The following is an 11,480-nucleotide window of genomic DNA, read 5'->3' on the forward strand; positions in this document are numbered from 1 at the left end:
TTTAGAAAATAATCTCAGTGTGCATGGCTAACAGTGCCGCAAATCCTAATCATATGTGGATTTGTGTATGGCATTGATCGATCGTTTGGAAATTCTGACCTTCGGTTGGAGGGCGCCACCAATGACGCACGATGAGGTCAGTGACCGTTGAGATTTGTGCATAATAGCTCAGCGATATCGAGCATGGTAATTAGTTCATTGTAAGCGCGCCTGCGCAAAGTGCATTAATGAAGTAAAAGGGGGAGAATTGAACATTGCTTGATTGCAAAAAAAGTAATGTTTGATGTTGGAGTTTTTAAAAGTTTGTTATATTTTCGATGTTTTTTTAGAAAGGCTTTTGCGTATACCATTGAAAGCAAGATCGAGATGCAATAACGAATTTATTTGAAATAAGTTATATAAACATATTCCGCCGATTCTAATTGATTAGTTGCTATGTACAAAGTTCATAAGTTAAAAAGCAGATAAAATTACATTGTTAACACATGGTACTAATCTTTGTACAAGTGTAAAGTACATGTATGTGACACTATAACGTTTTACCCATCGCCATTTTGAGGAACCGCCCTGTTTAATTATGAACCTGTGCGTATAGTGGTGAAAACTTGGTAGCTTTCATTTGCAATTAACAGAAATGGCCACTGCAGCTTTGAAAAAGATCAGCAAGAACCATCTGGAGTGCAGTATCTGCCAAGATAGATTCGACAAGCCTAAAATACTGGCCTGCTTGCACAGTTTCTGTGAGAAGTGCCTGGTAGACTACCACAGCGGCAGATATCGTAACTCCCCCCAAGATTCCTTGCCCGCTTTGTCGACAGGAGACGCTGCCACAGACTGGTGTGCCCGCCCTCAAAACCAACTTTTTCATCACGAGTCTGATGGCGGATGTCACACTGCAGGATCAAGTAGGTGATGTTTCACATGCACCGCTCTGTGATATCTGTGGCACCAACGATGCAATGCATCGCTGTCTGGACTGTTTTTCCCTGAAATCAAGCAGGATTTGCAGGCCCTCAGCATCCTAGATATGCCACTGGTTTATGATGAGCTCTCTATGTTAAACGTCAGAAGTCGGGATACTTGTGGTGTCAAGGATCTCTGGGAACTGCAGCTTGAACCTGAAAGACGGCAAATGCTCTACCGCTTGTTATCTGATGACCTTGAAATTGATTGATGGTCCGCTTTAAGATTATGTCCGTTGTGAACCCCTCCCCTAATAGAGATCTTTACAGCGACACTTGGTTGGGGGGGTTGACAAGACAGCCGCTCACTGAGAAAACTGTGTGCCAAAATCTAGCTGCAGGTCATAGGTAAATGTTTCTGACTTCCGAAATATATATCATTTTGTAGTTTTAAAGTGACAACACAACATGTCTCTGGCTGGACCATGTAGGAGCGTCCTTCGCAATTCAGCTTCTCAGCTGCGTAAGGATTATCCCAAACTTAAGAATTTAAAGTCAAGATCGGGAGCGAGTATACTGACGCCCGTTTTGATGGGCGTTATGACTCGGTGGTCAGATTTTGAACTCTAAAATTCGATGTAAAAAATAAAACAGGAAAAAAATAACAATACAGATTTGTATTTTTTGCATTAGCTTAGTGTTCTGGGAAACACTTTGCCTAATTGTTCGATTTCCTCCACTTGGCAAAGTATCATGAACACGCCCCTTCAGGAGCGACTCATCGTTTTTTACCTGCGAAGAGTCAGAAAATCATCTCTCTAATCATTTAGGCGTCAGCCCCACGGTATCCTGCTTCGGTTTATAAAACAATAGCCTCGTTTGATGCTGCAGACTTCCTGTAACGGGGTATAATTATGTGTCAATTCAAAGCAAATGAGGATTGTATGTCCAGAAATCTGATCTGGAAAGATGTGTCCATCGACAGCTGCTTTTTTTTTTTTTTTACTTTTCCTTTAAAAAGCAATGAAATACAGTTGTTTATCGAGTCTGACCAATTAGCAGGTCAGCTCCGCCTATAATAGTAAACCGCATTCTCCCCATCACTTTTCCTCAATTAAAAAGTAACACAAAAAGTGAAAAATGCAACTGATCGCAATAAATGTGAGGATGCAGAAATGCAACCTTTGAAGAAATCAAACCCAAAACAAACGATTTAAAGGGAAATCCATTTTATTCCATCAATCGGTTTTAAAACGCATTTAAAAGTGGACTGTCTCAATTTAATCAATAAGCAACATGAAACTGAAATAGAAATGTGAATATAAAACCTGACTCATGAAAACAAAGTTAACTTTGTTATTGTAGTAGATGTCAGATTAAATTCATTTAAAATGCGGTTTGGACTGACCTGCTTTTGGTCAGATAAACAATTGGGTATTTGTACACTATCCTGTAATATAGAGTTAATAATCGTCGGATTTGAACAGCGCCCCATTGAAAGTATGGCACGACCCCCCCCCCCCCCCCCCCCATGTAGACTACCTGTCTACATTTCAGCTTTAATTTTGCTGATGTCAAAATGCATCGAAATTCTTTTTTTCGAGAACAAAATACCTTGATGGATGTATGAAGTAGGTCTTTAACTACCTTAAACAGCTTTGTTTGTGTGTATCGGTTTAATTTGCTGATGACCCCCCCCCCCCCCCCCCCCCGCGCACATAAAAATATGGCAGTAGCAAATGTTAAAAGGTGACTTCACTTGCGAACGGTCTCCCCCTACCAATAGTCTTGGAAAAAGGGGCATTTTTACACTATATTGGGTAATATAGGTTTTCCCCGGCTATTTTAACACTTGTATCACACGAATTCCCTATATCGATACTTTAATTTCGTCCCCGAACATCGCCAAGCTCAATTCTCAATTTGAATTTCAAAAAGCCACCACTAGATTTCATTTAAGGTTCAGTATAATTCAAATTGTTAGCATTCCGATTCGTCCAAAATCTTTCAAATTCGTCTCGTGAAGCAATCGGCGTTGAATTGACAAAGCAAATTCGTTTTTTTTGTCATTCGTTTTCATGTTGTTGTCAGTACATTTCGTCCCTGGTGACTTATTTGAAGTCTTATTGCAAATGTGCACTTCTTTAAACATTTAAAAGTTTCCATGCTTTTCCGGAATAACGCTGTTACTGTGATGTCATTTCAGGAAGACACTATTCAGTTTAGGGTTTTTTCTTCCAAATTATTCATAGAAAATTTGCTAATTGAAAACATTTGTGGGTAAGGGTTTAACATTGGCTTACTGCCATGTACTGACACATCATATAATCACCAAATAAAAAAAAAATATGACAGCAAAACATCCAAAATTCTCACCATTTTTTTTGCAGAAATAGCCGTGTAACATTATTCATGCTTGGAATGCCATCACAGGTTTTCTAATGAATATGAAACTTTGCATTAGCATAAAAACGGAGAAGGCACTAAAAACACCCCTCAAAATGGAAAATAAAACTTGCAAATAAGGTTAAATGTGACACAAAGATGTATTTTCAAGGTTTGCCTTGTAAAGTTTGCATGGGCCCTGTGAATACGGTAAGTGTTGAGTCAGACATACGTAAGAAAACATTTAAGAAATAACGCAAGAGAAGTGTTCCCGCCGGTACAACCATTGCCAAACATACGTGTCCCGATGTCTTGCACGTCAGGAAATCGTCAACGTAAAAAAGCCCCTTGTTCAAACGTTTAAACAAGTATATAGAAAAGATCAACAATTAAAAGAAATTATCTTAGTCCCTTTCAATTCATTATTTCGTTGCATCTTGTTTCCCTCATATCAGTTGATTTGTAACATTGTAAATTTTACAGTCATCAAGATTTTTTTGGGGGAGGGGAATGAACCTCGGAGAAAAATAGGAAAAATATTGATTAAAAAATCTTACTAATTTAAATGACCAAACGATGAAAGCGATTGCCCATAAACGAATAAGAAACGAAAAGCATGGTTATACGATATAAGCGCACAGATGTTCGCTAATTTGAATGCGTCAACCGTCAAAAGGTTACAAAGACTTAATTTCAGACTGCTACAGGTCAAGTGTTGAATGCACTAAACGAAATAGGCTGCCCGAAAACGAAAACGAACATTCACAGCAAAATCTTGGCTGCCTAAAAATGAAATTGAATGAACCCTAAATGAAAAAGAAACCCCAATTGGACCACATGTGCAAAACTCACGCGAAATTGAATGGCTGATAATGAAACTGATTAGAAAAATTCGGAAATTCGCCGGGATAAACCTATAATATAGGTTTTATCGGTCAATTTCGGCAAATGAGCAGCCAATTTAACCACTACGCTATTCTATTTCGCGCGAAATCAAATGCTACTGAAAAGGGTCATTCGATTTCGTTTTATGACCAGTCAAATGTACTGTTGCGTCATTCGATTTAACAAAATAATCATGCAATTTAACAATTCAACAAAGCAGCATTCAAATTCGCAAGAGCTTTTTGAGGCGTGTGTTTAGTCATTCAAATTCATTTTTGGGCAGTCATCCAGCTGAAGCGCCTCCCTCCCTACTCCCCATTCCTGAACAGCACGGAGATGGCACACTCTGCACGGAGATGGCACACTCTGCATTCAAGGCTGCAGTTAAACGCATCCTTGGGTTACCTGAGTGGCAACAACGTGTCGGAGACAGACAGGCTGCCCAGCAAGCAGGAATGAACATGCAGCAGTGGAGGTGCGATCTCCTTCAACAAGCAGCCATCCAGAGCGTTGATGTCATCACCCAAGTGAAGTGCATGCAGTGGTACAACCATCCCCAAACATATATGCCAAGATGTCTGGCACGCCAACAGATTGATGGTTGAGGAAGAAACAACATAAACAATAAAAAAACAGGAAAAACATAAAGAAACACCCCATTCAAACACAATGCAAAATTAGGTCTTGGTCAGTTAACCAATAAAGATCCCCCCCCCCAAAAAAAAAAGAACGAAGAAGAAAACAAAGAAGAAGAAAAAACCTCATTAGCCCCATGCCTACTGGAAGCATAAATAAAGAAAACAAGGTTTACCTGAATTAAAGTGAAGATACGAAACAGTTGCCTGGTACAGTTTATCTGTTTATTCGTATTTCTTTAGTCGTACTTATTTGAATTCTCTTTAGCGAAATTGATTGCCTCTTTACGAAATTGAAAAAAATTTAATCAGTTAAATCTCCAGTCGAACCAGCTTTGCTAAATTGAATGATGATTGTGTGTCACGAAAAAGAATGACGATATGCTAAATTGAACACAGTGGAAAAAGGAATTTGAATGCCTCAAAACGAAATTGAATGGCCGAATTCTGAATTTGAAACGCAGTAACAACTGGAGAGGCAAAATAGCTTCAATTCGAACGCACGAAAATTAAATTGGCTGCTCATTTGCCGAAATTGACCGAGAAAACCTATATTGTGCATGATTGTACAATGTTATCGGCGCTCCACATTGAAAATATGGTATACGAGCCCCCCACGTTTATGAGACATCACGTTCACGAGATTTTTTTATAGATAAAGGTTCATTCTTTCCTTCGATTACCTCAACATTTGGGAGACTTTCGTCGTTGTCGAAAACAACCGGAAATGTTTAGTCGATTTGTCCCTGAAATAATATCGTCAAAATGCATCGAAATTCTTTTTTTTTCGAGAACAAAATACCTTGATGGATGTATGAAGTAGGTCTTTAACTTCCTAAAACAGCTTTGTTTGTGTGTATCGGTTGTGGTTTGGCATGAAAATTGCGAGTTTTCTTAAGCCCTTTTAACGGCCATCGTTCGCTGGCCTCGCGTTGCTGTCAGTTGTGTGGAAGAGAAAGTAGAGCAGCTACGCGTGACACGGCAACTGAGGGCGTACTGAACCAATTCAAGCCCCATTGAAAACATACAGTTCAGGGCCAAATAACATGCAAGCCCACATCACTGGGGTTTCTCAAACAAAAATTAAATTATTGTCTTATCCTTCATCTTTTTATTTCTTTTTTTAATTTTGGGTAGGCTAGCCAATTAATTTTTTAAATATCCACACCAAAACAAAATCACCTCCCGAAAAGTGATAGTTCCCAACTCTTCATGAAGCCATTTTACAAGTGGCATCCTTCCACTTTCTCATGCAAATAGGACCTATTTTTCAACGGTAATTTTATCAAGTCTACCCTCAGATGGAAGCCCCCAAATCCAGGGAGTTGATCCTCGGCCCTATTTAGACCTACACAATTCCACCGTTTTTAAAGCCAAACGGTCTTCTCAGAAGAAATTGTGTGTGGGGGGGGGGTACCTTATATGCTAATGAACTCGCGTAGAAATTCTCACTTGAATTAGTTCACTGCACCCCTGACTGTTCAGAGCCACTATAACTAGAGCTTTGTGCAAGTTCAAAGTGCATGCATTGTGACAGTGCTGATTCATTTTGCCTAGCGCCATTTTGAGGAAATGCCCTGTTGAATTTGTTGTGCAGTGTTGACAAGTTTGTATTTTTCAATTAAAACCGACAGAAATGGCCACTGCAGCTTTGAAGAATATCAGCAAGAACCATCTGGAGTGCAGTATCTGCCAAGATAGATACGACAAGCCCAAGATACTGGCCTGCTTGCACAGTTTCTGTGAGAAGTGCCTGGTAGACTACCACAGCGGCAGATATCATGACTCCCCCAGGATTCCTTGCCCGCTTTGTCGACAGGAGACGGTCCTGCCACAGAAGGGTGTGTCCGCCCTCAAAACCAACTTTTTCATCACGAGTCTGATGGCGGATGTCACACTGCAGGATCAAGTGGGTGATGTTTCACCGATCTGTGACATCTGTGGCACCAACGATGCGATGCATCGCTGTCTGGACTGTTCAAAGAACATCTGCAAGGGATGCCTCGGGTACCATAAGCAATTCCCAGATTTACTGGATCACACTGTGGCCACTTTGGAGGATATCAGACAGGGAAAGGTGGTGGCTAATAAGAAGAAAAAACGGGGAGGCCATTTCCAGTGTGGACAGCACCTGGGCGAGGTCAGGCGATTCTACTGCCAAAGCTGCCACGAGTTGATCTGCAGAGATTGCACGGTGATCGACCATCCAAATACTAAAGGACACGACTATGTTGATTTGAAAACTGCTTCTACCAAGCTGCGGAAGATGTTGTCAGGCAAACTTCCAGAATTAGATAAAAAGAAAAAGGGGCTTGAAGGCGTGCATAAAGCTGCTCGGGAAACGAAAGAGAAGCTCAAAACCAATTCCGAAAGGGCGAGTCTGGAGGTACAAAAGGGAGCTGCTAAGATGATAGAAAACATCGAGAAGGAGAGAGATCGGATTCTCAAGGAAGTAAAAAATATAACGGTAACTCGAAACGAAAAACTTAACCAATCGGAAAAAGATGTCACGACAACAATGCTTAGGATAAAGCACTCCCAAGAGATAATTCAGGATATCATAAGAAACGCAGAAGACAGCGATTTTCTTGCCCTTTTCCCTGAAATCAAGCGGGATTTGCAGGCCCTCAGCATCCTAGATATGCCACGGGTTAATGATGAGCTCTCTGTGTTAAACGTCAGAAGTCGGGAGACTAGTGGTGTCAAGGATCTCTGGGAACTGCAGCTTGAACCTGAAAGACGGCGAATGCAAATACACTTCCACTCGTTTCCTGATGACCTTGAAACTGATGGTTAGCTTTGAAGATGATGTCCGTTTTTTGCAACCCCCCCCCCCCCACCACCACCATTCAAAGTGATCTATCTATCGAGAAAACTGTGTGCACAAATCTAGCTTCAGGTCATCATAGGTTAATTATTCTGACTATTCCAAAATATGTATTTTATTTATGTGCCGAAAAGACATCACAGCAACAGAGCCCTCTTGTGCACAATGAAAAGTGGTTGACTTCCAAATTAAATAGTACCTTATAGATATACACTTGTAGTAAAATATTACAAAATCGTAAGGGAGAAACTAGGGAGACATGTCTCCCTAACGAAATTTACAGTCGCAAAATGCTTAAAAATAATGATTCCTTATAATTGATTTAAAAGGTTGAGGTGGGGGAGTATTTTCAAGTGGAGTTATTGTGAGGGTTTTGTGGTTTCTATTTGTGTACAGTTCTAATAAGGGAATGTTTCCCTAAGGTACCATTCTCATGAGGTACCATTATTTGTATTGTAAATATTGTTTGTATTAACGTTTTTTTGGCGTAATTTTCACCTTGTTGAAAGACAGAGAAACTTACACAACATTCAATGATTGGACTCCCATGACATTAATAATTAAAGGGCCCATCCAATTCATTTTTTGTAATGCTATCCTTGAAAATGAACATGTGTGACCCATTTAGACTAGCCTTTCGCCAAGGCCATAGTGGCTTACATTGGCGGAGCTGCGAAAACACGAAGCGACTGGAGCAAAGATTAAGTCAGCACGCACGAGTGGTAAAGCCGCGAGGCCTTTTCTAACTTGATTTTGTTGAATTTTACCAATGTATTTTGTATGCTTTAGTATAGGAGTAGCCCCCTTGTGGAAATCCAGTGTTTTTATTAGATGTCCCCAACCCTTTTATAGCTGTGTATCCCCCTGATATAACTTTCCCCAGTAACAACTTCACATTGTATGTATTAATTACCGGTACTCCCATGCCATTGGTTCCCCACTGTCCCATGACCACGTGCCCTGCCACCCTGTAAGACCACAGACCCCTCAGTATAGCAGAGAGAGGACCGTGTATTTTAGCTTTCTCTCTTTCCCTTGATTTTTCTTGGGTGTGCCTTCCAGTGTGTGAGTGTTTTTCTGCTAGGGTCATTGGTGAGTTTTGATATTTGGATTTTTTTTTTTGTATTTTCTCATTAGATGTATTTTTTTTGGTTTTTAGAAGTTTGATCTGTTTAAGCATCGTTCAGAGTTTTGACAATTAAGTTTTATAAAGTTCATGAACAGCCTTTAGTGATTTCAAGTTACCAGTAGAGTTTAGTGATCGACTTGAAGAATGTTTGCTTGTATTAATATGATGGATCCTGATAGCTAGAATTTTGGGATTTTGCAGAAAATTTGTATCGTCACAAGAAGTTTGAATTGTTAAATTGGGTTTTCTTGCCTGATTTTACTTGAGAGGTAGATGCATTTTATTGCCTTTTTGATTATTGGATTGGATTGTTTGCTGGTTTTTGATACTTGCGTTATTTTCTATCGAAATTTAGATTTAGAGGTTGGATGGAAACTGTGTTTTTTTTCATTACTTTTTTGTTTTAATGTACATGAAGCCAAGAGGAGTGGTTTTCCCACAGACTTCTCACTTCTTAGTTTGCTATGTTTATTCATGATTAGACTTGTTCAACATTCATTGTCGATAGACCTGCCTTTCTTTTATTTTGTATTTAGCCACCTGTTTCATTTAACCTAATCTGCTTTGACCTGTGCGAGTTTATTGTTAAAGAATTTGAATGATCCCCTTGGTGATTAGTCCCACCTTGCACTGGGTCCTAGCTCTATGGAAGAACCCACTGTTTATCTTGCTCATTAGATATTCACAAGAGATTTTGGTGTTCCTGCTCAGACTAGTACTGTGTAGTAGATCCACATGGCATTATTAACTTTGTTTGCATTGTTAACTTGTTTCTTATTATGTTCTTTATTTTTCTTATCTTGTCTTACAGATTTTCTGCCTGAGTGTTCTATAAGGTCCACTTATTATTACACACTGTGTAGGTTTAAGTTTCTTTAAGTTTTTGGTTTTAGGTTTAAGTCTTTGTTTTATACATGTAGTTGGTTTTACATTTTAGGTTTTAAGTCTCAATTTCTTGGTTTAAGGTTTTTGTAAATAAATTCTTTTTCGTCCAATTTGGTTTGAAATTTAGATTTGTGTCCCTTGTCTCTATTAGTTCAATTTTCTCGCGCCTCTTAGCTGAGTTTAGTTTAGTTTTTGTTAGTTAATCCCCATTGACTCTTAAGTTTTTGCGAGTTCCCCCATAGTGTGTCTATTTTCACGGTTATACACTTCCATTTGTGAAAGAAGGGTGAGTATTGGAAAACGTAAGAGGAAATAACTGTAAGTTCAGATGAAAAAATAAGTTCATACACTCGAATAATTGCTTTAAATACTTATTCGTAGAATTAAAATAAGATAATGAAAGAAAAATTAGGCGCTCACGATCTCGTCGAAAACTAGACTTGTTTTTTAAATTGCATGCAAGCATCCAGGTCTCCTCCGCGCATCCGGGAAGTAGCCACGCGCGCCCTGATTGGTTAGAATTTTGCAACCCTTTTAGTCGCTTCGCGGTTTCGCTGTTTGGTCTAATGCCGCGCGCGAAGCTATATTTTCTGGATGCCTGCCTCACCCCAAGTTTTGTTATGCTTTTATTCAAATGAGGCAATGGCCCCCTCTAGTCATTATGCATGTACATGTACAAATGTACACGCGTACACATGCATTGTTCGCACTCTACAAGGTCAGCCATTCGTTTAGTATGGTATGTACGCATTTCGAGCTGACAACAACCATGCACTTTAAGCATAAGACGGAAAACCCCACGCACACATTGTGTTTCGATTAAATGGGCACGAGTGTCCCTGTTGTTTGCTATAATTCATCGAAAAAATCTGGTTTGGGGTAATGTAATGGACCGCTTTCACTTTCGTCAAAGAAAATCAAATAATTTTAACGGGTTGTGATCCACCAATTTTTGTAGGTCTAATGATTCGGGCCTGAGAAAGTTTACTCTTAAGAATAAACAAAATTAATTTCACGGTCACGTTTTAAAGAAGTGTAGAATATATTATGTTATCAAGTATTGTTCTTCGTACCTTACCCCCTCCCCCATGTGAATTATTTTCGTTTTGCTGAAAAGAGTACTTGCCTTTTTTTGTGATCCGTGCACAGAACTATAAACGGGAGTGGTTGTGTTTAAAATTCCGGAACTTAAATAGTGCATAGGGGCCTACTAGTTGTTTGAATATGTACTGAAAAAGAGCTTCTTAATGGGCTTAAGTTGTGCTCGCTTTTGAAAGTGCTTGCAGAACTTCATTAAAAAACGGCCCTGCCATTTGGGTTTCCTGTTTTTTTACTCACTTTTAATACAGTGCTCCAGCATTGCCTGACTGACAATAGTGGACAATAAAGTGGTTCAGGAAATCGGATGTACAGAGAGACGGAGTTTGACTTTGATTGCAAAACGATATCCCTTTGACATTATCTAGCAATGTAGCAATAAATCCAGATCTACTTTGTTTACTATTATAATTACCACGTTTGTGTCATTTAAGCATACCGATTAATTTGACGAAATTGTGGAGATTTATTGTTTTCAGTATTTCTGGCACCAGAAAACTGTGTGCGACTTTAATTCAAGGCGCCACAGGATCGATCGCGGATGGATGATGCATTGTTAGTGAATTATTTACCAGACGGGACGGAGGTCAGGTCAATTTGTCCGCCGTTTTGAAAACAAGAACTGTACATGAACTTGAGGTTATTATACCCGTGTGATCAGGCAACATAATAATGAATGATTTGATATTGGGGAGAAGTAAGCAGAGCTCCGACTGGAGCGCGGGAGGGGGGGG

At 39.5% G+C, this 11,480-nt stretch overlaps 1 protein-coding gene across 1 annotated transcript; it reads left to right on the forward strand.

Moving 5' to 3' along the window:
• The first annotated feature begins 6,443 nt into the window (after positions 1-6,443).
• On the forward strand, positions 6,444-7,604 carry LOC119736534 (E3 ubiquitin-protein ligase TRIM56-like). Its single transcript, XM_038210546.1, has one exon. It carries the CDS (start codon positions 6,444-6,446, stop codon positions 7,602-7,604), a length of 1,161 nt encoding a protein of 386 aa, XP_038066474.1.
• The last annotated feature ends 3,876 nt before the right edge of the window (positions 7,605-11,480 follow it).

The sequence above is a fragment of the Patiria miniata genome, unplaced genomic scaffold (genome assembly GCF_015706575.1).
Source record: "Patiria miniata isolate m_02_andy unplaced genomic scaffold, ASM1570657v1 HiC_scaffold_3, whole genome shotgun sequence".
Lineage (NCBI taxonomy): Eukaryota > Metazoa > Echinodermata > Asteroidea > Valvatida > Asterinidae > Patiria > Patiria miniata.

Coding starts and splice junctions, on each gene's coding strand:
- LOC119736534 (XM_038210546.1), top strand. CDS start 6,444: ATGGCCACTGCAGCTTTGAAGAATATCAGCAAGAACCATCTGGAGTGC.